A 16,800-nucleotide genomic window follows, 5' to 3' on the forward strand; every position below is an offset into this window, starting at 1 on the left:
AAGTCCTAGTTTTGAAAGCTGAGCACTAATTCTCCTGTCTTCTTTCAGTGGTTTCTCCTACAGGCTCTAGACCCCCAAGCCGTAATTGGAATAATGAAATGCCTGGAGATGAAGAGCTTGGTTTTGAAGCAGCTGTTGCTGCTCTTGGTAAGAATCTTTGTTGTAAGAGAAGGCTTTCCTCATCCATTTTCTGCATCCCGCCTCATTTTGGTGGTGAGAGTTGATGGATGGTTTGTTTGGTGCAGAAATAAAAATGTTTGCATGGATTGTCAGTACTGGATGCAGAAGTGTCCTGCATGCCAGGTCTGAGGTGCCTTTGCAAAGACCGGAATAATGGAAGGGGATACGGGGCAGGAGCTGAATGTTAGAGTAGTAATGTGCATTTCAGCCATTCTTCTTGTTTGTCTTGGAAGAGGTATTTAATTGAGATGGACAGTTTCAGAGAACAAAAGGCAATTACCCTCAGAGGAGGTTAAGACAATGGTAGTAAAAGACTATCAAAAAGAAGTAGTCCCAGGCATTATCATGTAATTCAGGATCTTAGCATAGTACAGGACTACTGTCTCTCATTTATCGGCTTCAGCAGCAAAACAGTAGTTGTATACATTACTGTTATATACTATTGACAGTAAGCATATGCCTGTTTTAGAGCAGCATGGGAAAAGAAGGAATAGACTTGTCTTCTCTTGCCTTATCTTTGAGAGGAGGAAGATCTGTTCTTTATGGCATGGAAACGCTTGCTTGTAGCATCTGCAGAAACTGGAAAAGTTTGTTTCAAGATGGAGTTCTGGGCTTGCCTGGACTCTTGTGGCATCTCTGGTTGCTCTGACAGTTGTAACAGTCTTAGTATTCTGGGACAGACAGTATCTCCAGTTTATTCAAAAGCTGTTTCTGAAGTTAACAGAAAAATAAGGAAAATTCTTTCACTTAGGACAGTGAGGTGAATAAAGCAGTCTCAGGTATAGCTAATGCTCAGGATGTTGTGTAGTCCCTTGAGCTCACTTGTCTTTTCATCCCTCTCTTTTCTGGCTTGCAGGAATGAAGACAACTGTAAGTGAAGCAGAACATCCTCTGTTGTGTGAAGGCACCCGAAGGGAGAAGGGGGATCTGGCATTAGCTCTGATGATTACTTACAAGGATGATCAGTCTAAGCTGAAGAAGGTGAGCATCCCTTTAAAAGCAGAGAGGGTAATGGAAAGCAAATCACGTTTGGTTTTTGACAGATTTCACAGTTTTGCCAATGCGTATAAGTTGCTGTGTCATGTACTGCCTGCTATTTCAAACTATGCTGTAGTGCTTGTATTCTCCCACCAGTGCAAAATCTGACTGTATAGTGAGCATTGCCTTTCCATAGGCTCCTTAAACTCCACTTTGGAAACGCGTTCTTGCTGAATTTAATGTTTTTGCTTACCTGCTGAAACAAGTCCTTTGTCCCAGGGTTTTTTTGGTGTGCATTGTGTGTGTGGTCTGGGCATTGATTCTGTTTTGCTGCAGGGATGTTGGCATGCAGAACAATATAACTAGCAAAGCCTTCGTCTCTTAATCTCTCTCACCTCTTCTATACACAGGTTCAATCCACCTATCTCTTTAACTGTCTGTGCAAGAGAAAGTACAACTCTGGGTCCCCCCCGACCCTGTAATATCAAGAACTTCTAGAGTTTCAGGAAGGATTTTTATTAACCTTTTCTATTCAGAAACAGTTCTACCCAGCAAGATTTTATTTCTGACTTCTACAGGAAAAGCTCTTTTGCTACACTGTTCTCTGCTACGGGGATTAATAGGGTGTGCGTGCAGTATCAGCTGTCTACAAATAAATCCTGTCACACTTGTCGTGTTCATTTCATGTGCAGAATGAACAGTAGAAATGGACAAGCCCATAAAATATGTTCATGTGTTATTCTCCAATTATATAATAAACAGGGATGACAAAGTGTTGTAGTCTGGTAGAAGGCAATTTCTCTAGTGTCTGAAAGTCTCAAAAGGCTTTACCAGTTTCTCAGTAATTGTGTGACAGAACTTTTTAGATAGTGAGCAAGTAATTGTAGAGACTTGAGCAAGAATATCTAATGACTGGCAGAACTGAATATACAGCCCTGTTCTGCGCTTGATGTAGCAGAACTGCTTTTGTATTGTGTGTTTTGGATACCTTCCATGGGAAGCCAGTGGCTTTTTGAACTAAAAATGGGGATATTACTGAGTACAAATTAATCTGTGCCTCCCCAGTAATGCAGACCACATGGCTCTCAACTGTGTACAAGAAGAGTACAAGAAGATGCCTGTTTTCTCTAGAAAGCAGGCAAATATTTTCTTTATTATCCAACCAAATGGAATTTATTTTCCACAGGGAAGCTGATCTGGTACTTTCCTCTCGCTCTCTGTTTAATGCCTGTTTTCTATTTTTTTTCTTGCTATTAAAGATTTTAGACAAACTCCTAGACAGAGAGAGTCAAACACACAAACCACAGACTCTGAGTTCCTTCTACTCATCCAGCAAGCCTACAGTAGCAAATCAGAAATCGCCTTCCAAACACGCTGCCCAGTCCACTGCAGCTATCCAGCAACTTCCAGGGACTTCTGTCACTCAGCAAGCCAGCGTAAGCACTGCAGTCCAGAGCAGTCCCGAGAACTTTGTGGAGAAGAGTGCACAGGGTAAGAGGTGCTTTGGTAGGGCTGTGTTGAAACCCTTTGGTTATCAGGGCAAAAAGGAAACTAAGTTTCTGTTTATCTTGGGAAGTGGTTGAAAGTGATTTATTTATTAGCATCTGACTGCTTGACAGTTACTAGAACGTCATTCTCCCATTATCTGCTTGGCTGAATCCATTTCTGTCGACCTTGTTGTTGCATAGAAATTCCAACTACTTTTCAGGCTATCCTATGTTGAGTCAGTTGTTAACTGGTTTCTGGTATACATAAAAGTACTGTGACTGCATCTTTCACTTTGTATCACAGCATTTCAAAAAGTTTACGCACCAAGTCAGGTGCCTTCTTGTGAGAATAGGAACTATGATGGCTGAAGGGCATCAGAGATAAATGGGGTGTGTTTTCCTTCAAGATTTGCCCCTTTCCACCAGATGCTCTCTTAACTCTTCCTGAAGAGATCAATAGCAGCTTAGGATTAGCACAATAAGGTCAAGGTTGCTGGAGCATTGTTATTCTAAAACTTTGTCCGTAGTTGGAACAAACCTTCCAAAGCTTGAGTTGTTAAGCTTAAATGTTCTTGACCTGGTATCTGATGATATGTTTAATACTGAAAGAGGACTGATACAATCCTGCCTCTAAGTAGCACTCACTTTTTAAAGAACCTCTGTCTTTTAACGTTTATACTTTTAAACTGACACATCTGGTTTTAAAGGTACAGAAACAAATCGTGTTTACTTTATCACTGCCCTGTTTATGCAGAGAGCTCTCAGAGGTCCCCTTGTGAGCCAGCGGGAGAGTCCACTGTCTTGAAACAAGAGGGAAAGGTCCCCAGTCGTCTGGCCCTTGGCAACCGAGGTGGATACAATGGGAGATGCTGGGGTTCGCCTGTCAGGCAAAAGAAGAAGCACACAGGTAGGAACTAGTTAATACAGCCTGTGGTGCGGTGCTGGCCACCCTGCTGGGGTTTTAGTAATTCATCTGCTCTTTCATTCCACCTGTCAGCTTTTCCTTTATTACAGAAGCAGTTGATTGCTTCTGAGGTCTTTGGCCTGGAGAAATAAGCTTTGTTCCACAGGTTTCCTCCTTGCTTCATACTCATGCAACGTACTGAACTTGATCTCGTATGCATATTTGCTTCTTGTTTTATACGCTGCCATAAAGCTTGGCAGATAGATTGAGGGGTTAGGATGGTGTGAAGAGGGAAACAAAGATACTTACTGCTTGAATACCTCTGCTTTTTAATCAGGAACTGCAAAATGACTGGTGATATCTGTGGCCAAACTGGCTAATTTCATCTCTTACAGCTTGCAAAAATGTTAAATGCCTGGCAGCTGTTAGGCTGTCACTGGCATGACTGTCCTTACTCAGGACTGTAGGAGACGTGGGCAGGAGCTTGCCTGCTGACATTGCTGTGTTGGTTTTGGTGTTGTAGGCATGGCTAGTATTGACAGCAGCGCTCCTGAAACCACCTCTGACAGCTCTCCAACGCTCAGTCGGCGGCCACTACGTGGGGGATGGGCAACAACATCCTGGGGCAGAGGACAAGACAGTGACAGTATCAGCAGTTCTTCAAGTGATTCGCTGGGCTCTTCCTCCTCCAGTGGCAGTAGGAGAGCCAGTGGTGGAGCCCGTGCAAAGACTGTGGAAGTTGGCAGGTAATGAATAACACTAACACACAGAGGCAACCTCTAGGCGTGATGTCAGGGATGTAGCATGTGTGCACCAGGAAGTACTTCCTTAAGAGAGCTTGTTTTGTTTCTTCTGGAGCCAAAAGACAGGAACTGTACCCCAGCTAGTGAGCTTAGGGTACCTGTTGCTGTCTGAAAGGTTCCTCTGTCTTCTTTTAGGTATAAAGGCAGGCGGCTGGAAAGCCATGCTCCTCATGTCCCAAACCAGCCCTCAGAGGCAGCTGCTCACTTCTACTTTGAATTGGCCAAGACAGTCCTTATCAAAGCAGGTGGAAATAGCAGTACCTCCATCTTCACCCACCCTTCCTCCAGCGGTGGGCACCAGGGACCACACCGCAACCTTCACCTCTGCGCCTTCGAGATTGGGCTCTATGCACTAGGGCTGCACAACTTTGTGTCTCCCAACTGGCTCTCTCGAACTTACTCCTCTCATGTCTCCTGGATCACAGGTTACAGCACAATTTTATTGGTAAACTTGCTTTTGGGCAGGAAGGAGGGGGAGGGAGGTGAGCTTGTGGCCAAACATGATGATGCTGATGTGCTGTGGTAGCCATGTAAGCCGGTGGCACAACCACCGGTACAAGCTAGGAACTAGTGATTTACACTGTAGTGCTTGTTTTGGCATGGAAAATTCTGGTGACTTGTTTCTTCTTGTTTGTACTGCAATGTGCTTCAGTGTTTGGAGCCATAGGCCCTTCTCAGAAGCTGTTGGGAAAGGGAAGTGGCACAGAGACTGGTCTTGACTTCTCCTTTGGGGGTCTGCTGAAGAGACGGAGGCTTGTAAAGTTTGAATGTGCTCTTTGGCTGTGTTCAAAATTTCACTTTCCTTCTCCCTCTGTTTGCATCCAGTCCCACTGCCAGTTTTCTCCCTGTGTGGCTTCTAGAGCCCAAAAAACACACCTGGGAAAGTTCATGTTTTCCTGATGTGACGGAAGTCAAGTGACAGTCCAGGCTGTGGTTCGTGGGTACTAAAGCAGCTATAGCAAGTTCCTCTCACTGCCTCAAGTGCATCTTTCACTTAGCTTTGATAATAGTCCCCTCAGTCACTTCTTATTTATCCAGCTTATTCAGGGCTCTTATCTATCCTGTGTTTTGGGAGGAAGAGCCTGAATTTGACTTGAATCCTAGAGGGGAGCACCTGGTCTCTGTTGCTGGCCCCTGAGGGAAGTTATGAGTGCACCTGCTCTAGGGGAGAAGCTGATTGCCTCTGTGTTGGGCATGGTCAGCAGTATGACATTCTCCTCTCTTACTCTTAGGGCAGGCCATGGAGATTGGTAGTGCAGCCTTGAACATCTTGGTGGAGTGTTGGGACGGGCATCTCACACCTCCGGAGGTGGCATCGTTGGCGGACAGGGCCTCACGGGCCAGAGACTCCAACATGGTGCGAGCAGCTGCTGAACTGGCACTCAGCTGCCTGCCCCACGCTCATGCCCTGAACCCAAATGAGATCCAGAGGGCTCTGGTGCAGTGTAAGGAACAGGTAGGCATCACATGGGGGATGGCTAGCACAAGCTGATTTCCACCGTCAAGAACATGCTTTTATCTGTGGAATGGGCTCCTTTTTGCTGCTGCCTTAATTGAATTTCTGTGGATTTCTCTTGTCTTTCATGAATAGCTCTGGTTATTCTGCAGCCTTGTTTCTGTCTGCTCCCCATTGCATCAATCATTTTAGAGTACGTTATGTTTTTCTCTTGTTGTAGTTTTGCCTTCTCCTGGCATTTCTGGTTTTGCATTTTTCACCCTCTGCTTTTCTCTCCCCTGCCCTCAGGATAATCTGATGCTGGAGAAGGCCTGTATGGCAGTAGAAGAGGCAGCCAAAGGAGGCGGCGTGTACCCAGAGGTCCTCTTTGAAGTAGCTCACCAGTGGTACTGGCTTTATGAACAGACTGTTGGTGGGACCCCAGCCCAGAGAGAAGGAGCCACTGGTTGCAGTGCCAGTGGTGCACGAGCTGCCTCTGAAGCAGCACGCGGGTTGACGGACAACCGGGTGACCTCTGAGCCGACCACTGTAACAGTGGCAGCTGCAGTAACCGCAGCAGCAACAGTCATGCCCGTGATTTCTGTGGGGTCGACCATGTACCAGCAGCATACGATGGCAGGACCAGCTATGGCACACACACACACGCAAGGCCTCCACCCCTACACCACCCTCCAGACTCATATCCCCTGTAATCCCCAGTATATTGGACACACCATCCAGCACATGCCACGCCCAGCAGTCTTCCCGGTGCCTGGCTCAGCCTACCCGCAGGTGAGTTTTGCTTTTGGCTTGTTCATTTCCAGGGAGTTGTGTGGCTGCTTCCAGAGGGGGTACGCCTGACTGGGGTGAGCATGTGGCTGAGAGCTGCTGTGTCTTGGGTTCTAGCTTCTGCTCTCGCTGACTGACTTGGTGATTTGTGAAACCTACCTTCAGCTCCCCAACTCAGCTTTTTCACTGACAAGGAGCCTTCTAGGGGTATTTATAAAGTCTCAAGAGAATATAGAATATAGTATTATGTCAGTGGCTTTTAATTATTATTACTCTGTAGTTTTTTCAGAACACGCACTTGACAGAAAGCTTGTCGTCCTGAGAGCTTTCAGATGAAGTAAGAACTACAGAGGGGAAACCAGCAAAGGATATTTTAGCTTCTGCCTATCTTTGAAAGTTCTTGGGAGTGTTTTTGTACAAACTGATTAGTTTTAAAAGGATGAGGAGCAAGCAGATGTAATAGTCGTCTGGTTCAAGGTAGTTTCTGTGCTGCATTTTTCCTGTGCTTCCTCCTCCCTGTCAGACTGGACTTCCCGCACTCTGGGGTTAGCGTGGGGATATCGTGTTTTGGATTTCTTCTTAATGGTCAGGGGAAGTAGACATGACTGTTATTCATCTTCTGTTTTAGGGTGTCCATCCAGCATTCATAGGAGCGCAGTACCCTTATTCGGTAACAACCCCGTCGTTGGCAGCTACAGCGGTGTCATTCCCTGGTGTGCCGGTTCCATCCATGACGCAGATTGCAGTGCATCCCTATCACAGTGAGACAGGACTATCACTGTCTTCCAATGTAGCGAGTGAGTGTTACAGGTCTTGGGCTATGCATAGCGTAGGTGCCTCCTGCCTGTACTCCAGCCAAGTCCTCCTCACTGACCACGTGTGGGAACAGGGCTCTTGCACTGAAAAGTTCTGTCCAAGTTCACCTCAGCCTGCAGGTGTGGATGTTCAAGCATATTGGGGTTCCTAACGAGACACCAGGGAACCCTGATTCAGCTAGTGGGGCTTTAATTTCTGGCTAGCTCAATTTCAAGTGTGAGATTATTTTGGCATCTCAGACTGAAGTGTTTGGAGACCTCCTAGCTAGCCCTTCTGACCTCTAACTTATTATAGCTTTATTCCCCCTTCTTTTTTCCTCAGCAGCCTCTCCTCAGGGCAACGTGAGCATAGATGATCTTGGGTAGGCTTTTGTGATCCCTTTGGGTTAGACAAAAAGAGGATGCAGGAAGCAGGCAGCAGTCAAACCTCTGCTGCAGTAGCATTAATAGTTGTCTTTCCTGACCAAAAAGATTGGAGGTGGCCAGTACCCTAAACGTGCCTATTTTGGCAGGATCATGTCAATGGCAGTTTGAGTGATTGCACCTGTTTTGTGTTGGGGCTGGAGTGATGATGAAGACCCATCAGGTAGTGTGCAGCACTGGAAGAGCAGATGTGTTGATGACTGAATTTGGGACATGTTCCCACTGTACTGGGGTGCTGCACCAGCAGATGGTAGTTGGACTCGGGCTCTGTTATCCCCTCACTGGAGATGCTGAGGTTTCCCTGTTTGTACATCTGCTTATCAGTGCTTCACAACTGACCACGCTCTAGCAGACTGGCACGTGGGAAACCACTTAAGAGATGTGCTGGCCTCCCTCATACCCAGATTTTCAGGAGAAAGAGGCTTCCTTTTCAGTTATTTTTAAGTGCACTTTCTTTCATTCTAATACTGAAAAGCCACCACAAAAAACAAACAGAGGAGTCCTGAAGGCCTCAGAATTTGAAAAGCATCCTCTGTTTGCTGACAGCCTCAGTCCTGGCTTTGAGCTGTGAGTCTTATCTGTGAGAAACCATTTCTGCATGCCTCCCAAGAGCTATGAATCCTCCAGAGCTGTTAACTCATCGTAGGGCACTTAAAATAATGAAAGGAAAAAACAACCCCACCCTTTCCAGTTGCCATTGTTTATGACTTGCCTGAACTTCTGTTTTCCGATTTTTAAAATATTGTTTCAGTGTTCATGGAGTAGGTAGTCACGTGGTAATGCTTGAGCTCTGGCAGCAGTGCAGCTCATTCATATGGGTTATTCTCCCTGGCCAAACTTCAAATGCAGCATGGATTTTGCCACAATTTGTGGACTGTTTGGTGCTGTATGTCAGCTTTGCTGAGGAGGTCAGGTGGATCTGTCCTTAGAGGCAGGTTGTTCTCAGGTATTCAACTATGTGCTAGGAAACATATTTCAGAAAAAACAAACAAACAGCAACAGAGGTAGCAGGGAAGAGAAGAAATCAGAACACGGAGTGTTGCCCAGGCTGGTGTAGCAGCACCAAAGAGAAGCTAGGAAATAAAGGTAACAACGTTCACACACCTAACAACATCTCTGCTCATTCTCAAGCACACCTTACTTTTCCTCTGTGTGCCTTTCTTGAGAGGAAATTCAGATAAACTTGAGTCCCTTGTCAGAGTAGTTTACTGACTCAGTGTTAATGGCTTCCAGTAAAAGTTTAGGCAATACAGTGTAATGGATTTCCTGTGATTCCCTTGAATTTATCCCTGTTAGTGTGTGAAGGTGTCTGAACCTTCTCAGGTTGCCTTGCTGTTTTTACTGTTGATACGTGTGGCCAGTATTTGCATCTGCTGTTCCTTCTGAGGATCGGTTGGAAGCTAGCCTCCAGTAACACCCTTCCCTCTGGGTTGTTGGATGGAGTCGTAGCTGTTTTACAGCAGTGGAGGAATCTCACAATGTTGGACTTATGAGTGATTTAATACCATTCTCATTCAGTGACTTTTTTCAGCAGTTTCTCATCAGATGGAGACTGACATGCTTGTTTCCTTGAACAAGAAGTCAGAATCACACATGTCATTTAACAGTAGCAACTCGTTTGAGTCAATACAGGTATTTACATGGAAATCATGGATGATGTGCGTGTCCATGGGATACTGGAAGGAGATAGGCAATCACGTAATTGACCCATTTCAGCCCCTGCTTGCAAACAAAATAGAGATACTCTCAGTCCATTGTATTTCAGTTGTAAGTCCGTGGTTTTTGGTTGCTGTATTGTTCTGTTTAGGGGAGCAGAACAGTACATTGGCAGTGGGCTGTCAGGTGAGGGAGATGATGGCCCAAGTAAAGCTTCTCATAGGCTTGGTAGTGGGTCCTAATGCTGCTGTTTTGCTCTCTTCAGTAGGAAGTGTCCATGCAGGATCAACGTTCCCAGCGATTCAGGGGGCTTCCTTGACAACTCTGTCCTCACAGCCCAACTCCCTTGTTACAGGGGGTTTTCCTGCCGAGGATGAGCAGCACAGTCAGCCTGTGAGCCCCCAAGGTCTGCACTACCTCCACTCTGCATACCGAGTTGGTAAGGACAGCCGAGTGGGTTCCCATGGCCCCCTCAAGAGGGATTCAGGGCATGGCTGCAGCAGGTTCTCACTGTTGTTTGGCAATTTCCTACTGCACCTGTTGGGGGTGATGGCATCCTAGTTACATGGGGAAAGCTGGTTCATGGTCATATGATCAGCATATCACGAGGCTGAAAATGGAGGCAAAGCACTAGTAGGTTGTACAGTTGCTGTTGAGAGCTGTCGGAGTAGAAGAGAAAGCTAAGTGGGTAGAGCTGGGGAAGGTCTTGCCTTTGAGCAGGTGCTGCAGGCCTGCATGGGACTCTGAGAATGTGGTTGTGGAAGTTGTGACCATGTAAAAAAATGGAGTTCAGTTTCTGCTCCTTGTGGACAATGTAGGCACAGCTCTAGTGTAATGATACCACTTGAGAGTACACCTCGCACCCCTCCAGCTAGGTTGCGGAAGGCTGGTGTGGAGGGAAATTTCATAGAAGGTGCGTATAAAGTAGTATTCCTTCCCCAGTTACACTGGTTACTAGGAAATAAACAGTGTCTGCCTGGACTGTCACTGGTATAAGGATATCGGAGTCTCAGAGTTTGCAGTTGAGCATAGATTGTAGTAAGCTACTTATACATAGTGATGGTCCAACCTAGCAGATAGTCAAGAGAAGGGGGAGGGACACTTCAAGCTAGACAAAGCTAGCACAGGGCAGCACAGGAAGAGGAACAGCAAGAAGATGGAAGGAAGGCTATCTGGAAGTTGCTTCAGTTTTTTGTTGAAAACTAGAGGAGAAGGTACTTGTCAGCCAGAAAGGGGGCAGGTGTCATGGGAAACATCACAGTGGTAGGTGTTAAGACATGAAAGACATTTAATTGCCTGAAAAACAGAGAAGGAGTTGGGGGGGGGGAGGGCCTGGAAGATGAAGACTGGCCATTGGGTTACATAGGGCTTGCTGGGTTTTTAAAAATGTTTAAATGAGAGGATTTGTGTGAAGAACTGTAAAGGAATGAGTGAAATGTTTGCACATTGGCATACCGCACTTTAACGTAGGCCTGTTGCCTTTGCAGCAGAACTGGTTGATTTGGGTAGCTCCTCTGTTGCTAAATTTGGAGCAAAGGCACTGTTTTCAGGGCATCTCTTGCAGTGCACCCTTTAGGTCCATGTGCTGTAGGTGCTCGTGGTCTCTTTGCAGCTCTCTGAGGTGTGATGGTTGTGCAGATTTCCCAACGTGGAGCAGATGCAGCTGTCCTTGCAGCTCCTCCTTGTGGTGACAGTCTCCAAACTAGGCCTTTTGTTTCTTTGTGGGCTCTCTGCAGTCAGGGAATTTGCTGCTAATGAAGGGCAGGGCAATCAGGTGGTGTTGCAGTGAGTAACTGCTAGACCAAGTCTTACTGGGGCAGAAGCACTGCTTGACTCTGGCTGCCCCTTTCTCACAGGGATGCTGGCACTGGAGATGCTTGGCCGAAGAGCTCACAATGACCATCCCAACAACTTCTCCCGCAGCCCGCCCTACACGGAGGATGTAAAATGGCTCCTTGGGTTAGCTGCGAAGTTAGGTAAGGCTCAGATCAGTTTTTCAGCAGAAATCTACTTGCTGGGATTTAGATCATGGGGGAAAAGCTCTCTTAAGACTGAAACGTCAAAGATTGGGTGAAGCTAGTGTCTGATCCTATTTCTGAGAGAGTTTCAGAAGATCCTTACTGCTCTTTCATCCAAGCAATTGTCCCCTTTCTGCGTTCTGTATGCCAGTTGTTGAATTTTGAGGCTCTGGATGAAGTGCATGGGGTTGGACTGGACTCAGAGCATGTATATCCAGAACAGTAGCTTTTTATTTTCCCTTTCCATTATCTTGTAGGTATTCCTCTCTTTTTTATGTATATTTATGCCTTCTGTGAAGACCTTCTATAGCAATAGGTGCTCAAACCACCATTTTTTTTTTTCACTTCCACTTTCATCTTGGGTCTGTGTTCTATCAGCTTTTTTGTTTTCTTTTTAAATTCTTTCGTCAGCAGTAAGAACTTACAAAAACAAGTCTACAAACAGCCTGTCTAGTGGCATGGCTTCTCCTGCTACTGCTGGAGGAGTTCCAGTGCAGACAGCAGTGGAGAAATGTGAATAGCCCTGTAGCCTCATCAAGGCCTGAGTGCTGGGGGTGCAGATGCTTTCTAGATGGGCAGGAAGAAAGCGATGAGAGGAGGTACTGCATACTCTTGTCTCTGTAGTTATCCTGCCACATTACTTTTCTTTCGCCTCCTTTTTAAAAAGAAGTGAACTGGAAATATCAGAGTGGCTGAGGGTAGTACCTGGTCTTTACTCAGCCTGGACAGATTTATCAGAATGGTCTCTTGTCCCTGGGAGCTTGATAGCCCCTCTCCCCTGAGGCTGGCGGAGGATACATTACACTAGGAAGAAGGTGCTCCAAATCCAGGTTCTTGTTTGGTTGCCTGACTTCTTGTGTGTCTTTAACACTGCGTTGTTCTGACGTCTCCTCCCTGTGCAGGTGTAAACTACGTGCATCAGTTTTGTGTTGGTGCAGCCAAGGGGGTGCTGAGCCCTTTTGTGCTGCAGGAGATCATCATGGAAGCTCTACAGAGGCTCAACCCGGCCCATGTGCACAACCACCTGCGCACCCCAGCCTTCCACCAGCTAGTGCAGAGGTGCCAGCAGGCCTACATGCAGGTAACCTGCTGCCTGACTACTTGCTTGTTAGAACCTGCCCTGCAAATACTGCATGCATGTGGGGAGGGAAGGGGGGGACCTTGGGGTACTCGTAGCTGAAGTGGTCCATTGCCTGATGTATCTGTCTCACTCAATAGGGTCTAGAGTAGGTGTTGCTTGCCTTTATGGAGGCTGTGTCCAAAGGATGCCATTGTACTGATTCTTTCAAGGCCTCTTGCCACCTTGCTCACCCTGCAAGATGAGGTGGTTTTGTGTTCCCAGTCCTCCTCTTTTCTTGCTCCCAGTGCTACCCATGCCTTTTAACTTCTATACTTTTTTCTTTTATCTTCTATGTCCTTGAGTCACCTGTCTGCCTCCTGCTAGCCTGTCCTTCTCTTCTTTCCTTGATTGAGGCGTGTCTTCCCCTCCTCACTGAGCCCTGGCATGGCTGTCCAGTGTGCTAGTGGGGGTACTAATAGTGGGAGTGGCTTGGTCAGCTACCAGTACAGATGAGATATTTCAGGATTTATTGAAACCAGGACAAATATGTTTCAGGGAGCCAGCTGGGATACCAGAGCCGCCTGTTCCTTAAAACAGTGTAAACAGGCTGCCCCACACGTACCTACTTCTTTTGAATACATGACAGGAAAGGTAATTCTGTAGATTTACTGTCCAGGTAGGATGAGCTGTCCTGCCACCTAGATGATATTTTGGGACATCACAGCTGCATTGCTTGAGCTGTTTCTCTGAGCTGCGTTAGGGAGCTAGGTTTCTCAAAGGTTGGACCTGCAGTTTTGGGGCTTTAGCTGAGAAACTCATAAAAGTGGCAGATTCTGACCGAGATTGCTAGGTCTAGGGATGCTTTGTAACAATTTAGTGTAAGCCTTACTCCTGCCATACCCCTTAGCAAAGGAAACGTCCCATGAACATGCTGGGTCCCTCTATATGTCCTGCATAATTAATGGTGTGAGGGTTAGATGCAGGTGAGTGATGGCGAAGATCTTTGGCTGACCCTTTTGTTCAGGGCTATGCCATGGTCTGATGCTTATGAAGGAGAGAACAGCTGTTTTTGGTGCTATGAGGGGACAGTCTGCTTGGCTATATTAGGAAGTAAGATATAGCACTGCTATCAGTTGAGCTAGCTCTCCTGTCTGTTAGACCTCTTGAGTCTTGTGACTGCTGAGGGGTAACAGGATCCTCAGATGTGTCACCCTGGGAGCTCTTGAGTCCTGCTCTGAGTGTCACCATCATTAGGGTGGTGAGCAAATACCTTAAGGCTCTCTCCCTGTCCCCATCCAGTACATCCATCACCGGCTGATCCATCTTACTCCAGCTGACTACGATGACTTTGTGAATGCCATCCGCAGCGCCAGAAGCGCCTTCTGCCTGACTCCTATGGGTATGATGCAGTTTAATGATATTCTCCAGAACCTAAAGCGCAGCAAGCAGACAAAGGAGCTGTGGCAAAGGGTCTCTCTGGAAATGACCACCTTCTCACCATGACGACAGGCAGACCTCCGTGGACGTGCAGACCTTTGCCCCGCATAGTTGTAGTTCCATTCACACCATCCTTCCTCCTGGTGTCTTTTTTATTTTAGTTTTAACTTGTTGGAAACCACTGATCTGATGTATTTATTCCATGACATTCCTCTCCAGCACCGTTGCGTGTTGGCGCTCTGCTTCGCTCGCTCTTCCTCCTCCTTCCCAGTGGGCTGCAGGCTTCAGAAGCATCAGGAAATGAGAAGGAAGTTGAGCTGACTGCCCTGTGGTGTAGTCACTGCTCTTCTCCCTGAGCCCCTGGAGGCTGTCCTGCGAGCAGTTTGCAGTGTGATTGCGCGCACGTTTGAGGGGTGGGGGAGTCTGTCTTAAATATTTATTTTGGCATTTATAAATATGTAAACTTTTTTTTTCCTCCTTTTTTTTGTATGGGCTTCTCTTACTCCACACACCATCTCTTGTTGGGAGAGACTGGGACTGCTCTGTACAGCCAGTGCTTCCTCCATTCCTTTCAGCACCTCCTGCTGAGAGAAGCTGAGACTGGAGTAGCAGGGCCAGGGCCACCTCTGCAGCTTCCTGCAGCAGCTGCTGAGAGCAGAGGCTGGAGCTTGGGCAGTCGGAGTCCATGACTGCACTGAGCTGCCTGGAGACTGCTGGAAGTGCTTGGGCTCTTCCTCAGGAGTGTCCCTCACTGGGCCCTGCTGGCTCTTAGGATGTTCTGATCCTGGTCGTTCCGAGTTGTACAATCGTGTTTCTTTTGGCTGGGGTATTACTCTCCTGTAATCAGTTTCTTATCCCTTGTCTCTTCTCGTTTCCTGATTAAACACTCGTTTTCTTAGACTGACTCTCTCATCTCTCTGCTATGATGTTGATGGTCTGATGGAATTGGCCAGCTGTGTGCCAGGGGGAGCTCCTGTGAGAGCTGGTAGATGGCTGTCCTGCCAGGGACCTGCTCAGGGAGTAGCAGGTCAGCATGAGGTAGGTGGCCAGCGCTTTTTGGCAAGCTGTGAGTCAGAAATTTATTGTCTGAAAATGACATTCCTCTGTAGAGCCTGAGGCACGTGCTGAGTGGGTGGCTGATGGGCATGAGGGGAGCTGGTGTAAAAGGTAAGCCTTTCTAAACTTCTGCCAGCCACCAGGTTCCCTTTCTGGTCTTGACGTCAGCGATACCACTTGGTAACGCAGAGCTTCATGTTTCAGAAATCTTGTACAAAGCAGTAGCTGCTCACCCTTGATGTAAGTGTTATATGTTAGGAAGTAAAGAAGGCTCATGTTCTGCTCCCATCAGTTTAGAGGTAAGCTTGGTGGAGTATGCGAGAGATCCAATGGGGATGATGTTGCAGGAAATTAATTTTAGAAACCTTTTCTTTTTATGCTAAGGAAATTTAAAAGGCTATTGCCATCTGTAAGTATACAAGCACGAAAACTTCAAGGCTCTTTTAATGGGAACTGAGATGATTAATGGATGCTAAGGATCTAGTTTCTCTGTAGTAATATATTTTGCTTTTTATTTGGTTTAGCCAATGACAGTAGGGAGCTTCTAGCTCCTGTAAGCTAGAAATATATGCCTGTTTGTATTTGGTATTTCCATTGACACTTTAAAAAACAAAAAAACACCTTTGTCCCTGTTGGGCAAAGCAGACGAACAGGCTCCTTTGGTTTGACTTCCTGCACAGCACAGGCCTGAGTGTGATTGAGGTTCCTGTACTTCTGATTGTGCAACAGTAACTATTTAAGGACCTCCTTACAGCCCTTTGTGTTCCTTGGTAAGTTGTTCCAATGTCTAGTTACGTGCTAATTATAAATATTGATGTTTGTAAGACTGTGTTAAGTTTTGTGAGTTTTGAACAAATTCCATGTTGATTATGAAGCTGCCTGCTATTGGCAAAACTCCTGACTTTAGAAATGAGAGCACAGCTTGATCCCTGGAAAGTGTAGGATTCTGCAGCACTTTCTGTGTTCTCTGGTTCTTGTATTTTCAGAACTGGGCAAGGAGTTTGGAGAAAAGTGAGAATTTTGTAATAAAGTCTAACCTTTTCCTGTCCACTGTTTATAGGAGAACAAATAGGGGAAGAAAGAAGGGAGCATCTTCTAGAAGGAAAGGAGCAAAGGGGAGATGGGCAAAAGCTGAATGTGCTAAATATCAGGATCAGAAGTGACAGTTCTTGCACTGAGGATTTGGACTGATTAGGGAAATGGCAGAGCCTTATCTGTGTTATCTATTAGAAGACTACAATTACTCCCTGTGCAGGGAAGTTTTCAGATTATTGTAACTACAATACGTTAGGAGCACCAGAGCACTGTCACCAGTATCTTTGGTTTGAGGAAAAGTAGTGGAGCTGCTTATACTGAGGTCAGAAGGGAATTCTTCTAGAAGTACACTTACTCTCATTCTATGGAGTCCCCATGATGGCTGTTAGAGAAAAGAAATAGCAATGCACAATATCTTTCACTGTGTTCAAAACTCTCTCTGGTTATTTTACACACTCCAGTCCTCATACAGATCCCATTGCTTTCATGACAGACCTCATCAGCGTTGTCTTCCAGCAGCTGCAGAGCCAAAACAGGGGAAGAGCCATGGAATCTCAGCTCAGACTGACATTGACTGAACAAGCCACTCAGTGGTGTGAGGCACAGGTCAGCAGTTTCAGAAGTTTCCAGTCTTGTTCTCTGACAAAATTCCTCACAGTGAGCAGTCAGAAAGGGGAGCTGTGTGGAGGTGCAACGTAATTTATTCAGGTCTGTCAGAACACAC

General features: G+C 46.4%; 1 protein-coding gene across 5 annotated transcripts in view; it reads left to right on the forward strand.

Annotated features, from left to right (window-relative positions):
* Window positions 1-14,885, forward strand: part of ZSWIM8 (zinc finger SWIM-type containing 8) — a 63,406-nt gene extending 48,521 nt beyond the window's left edge. For 3 of the 5 annotated variants that reach the window (XM_009671235.2, XM_068950405.1, XM_068950406.1), the window contains 13 exons: window positions 49-147; window positions 1,037-1,161; window positions 2,418-2,649; window positions 3,400-3,552; window positions 4,073-4,295; window positions 4,488-4,777; window positions 5,585-5,808; window positions 6,097-6,579; window positions 7,205-7,373; window positions 9,736-9,909; window positions 11,327-11,446; window positions 12,391-12,569; window positions 13,848-14,885. In XM_009671235.2, the coding sequence (XP_009669530.2) occupies window positions 49-147; window positions 1,037-1,161; window positions 2,418-2,649; window positions 3,400-3,552; window positions 4,073-4,295; window positions 4,488-4,777; window positions 5,585-5,808; window positions 6,097-6,579; window positions 7,205-7,373; window positions 9,736-9,909; window positions 11,327-11,446; window positions 12,391-12,569; window positions 13,848-14,051 (2,675 nt within the window). In that variant the 3' untranslated portion in view covers window positions 14,052-14,885. The remainder of the gene's footprint in view (window positions 1-48; window positions 148-1,036; window positions 1,162-2,417; window positions 2,650-3,399; window positions 3,553-4,072; window positions 4,296-4,487; window positions 4,778-5,584; window positions 5,809-6,096; window positions 6,580-7,204; window positions 7,374-9,735; window positions 9,910-11,326; window positions 11,447-12,390; window positions 12,570-13,847) is intronic. The other 2 variants (XM_068950404.1, XM_009671236.2) reach the window with 2 other exon arrangements.
* Window positions 14,886-16,800: the final 1,915 nt, after the last annotated feature.

Source organism: Struthio camelus, chromosome 7 (assembly GCF_040807025.1).
Source record: "Struthio camelus isolate bStrCam1 chromosome 7, bStrCam1.hap1, whole genome shotgun sequence".
NCBI classification, from domain to species: Eukaryota; Metazoa; Chordata; class Aves; order Struthioniformes; family Struthionidae; genus Struthio; species Struthio camelus.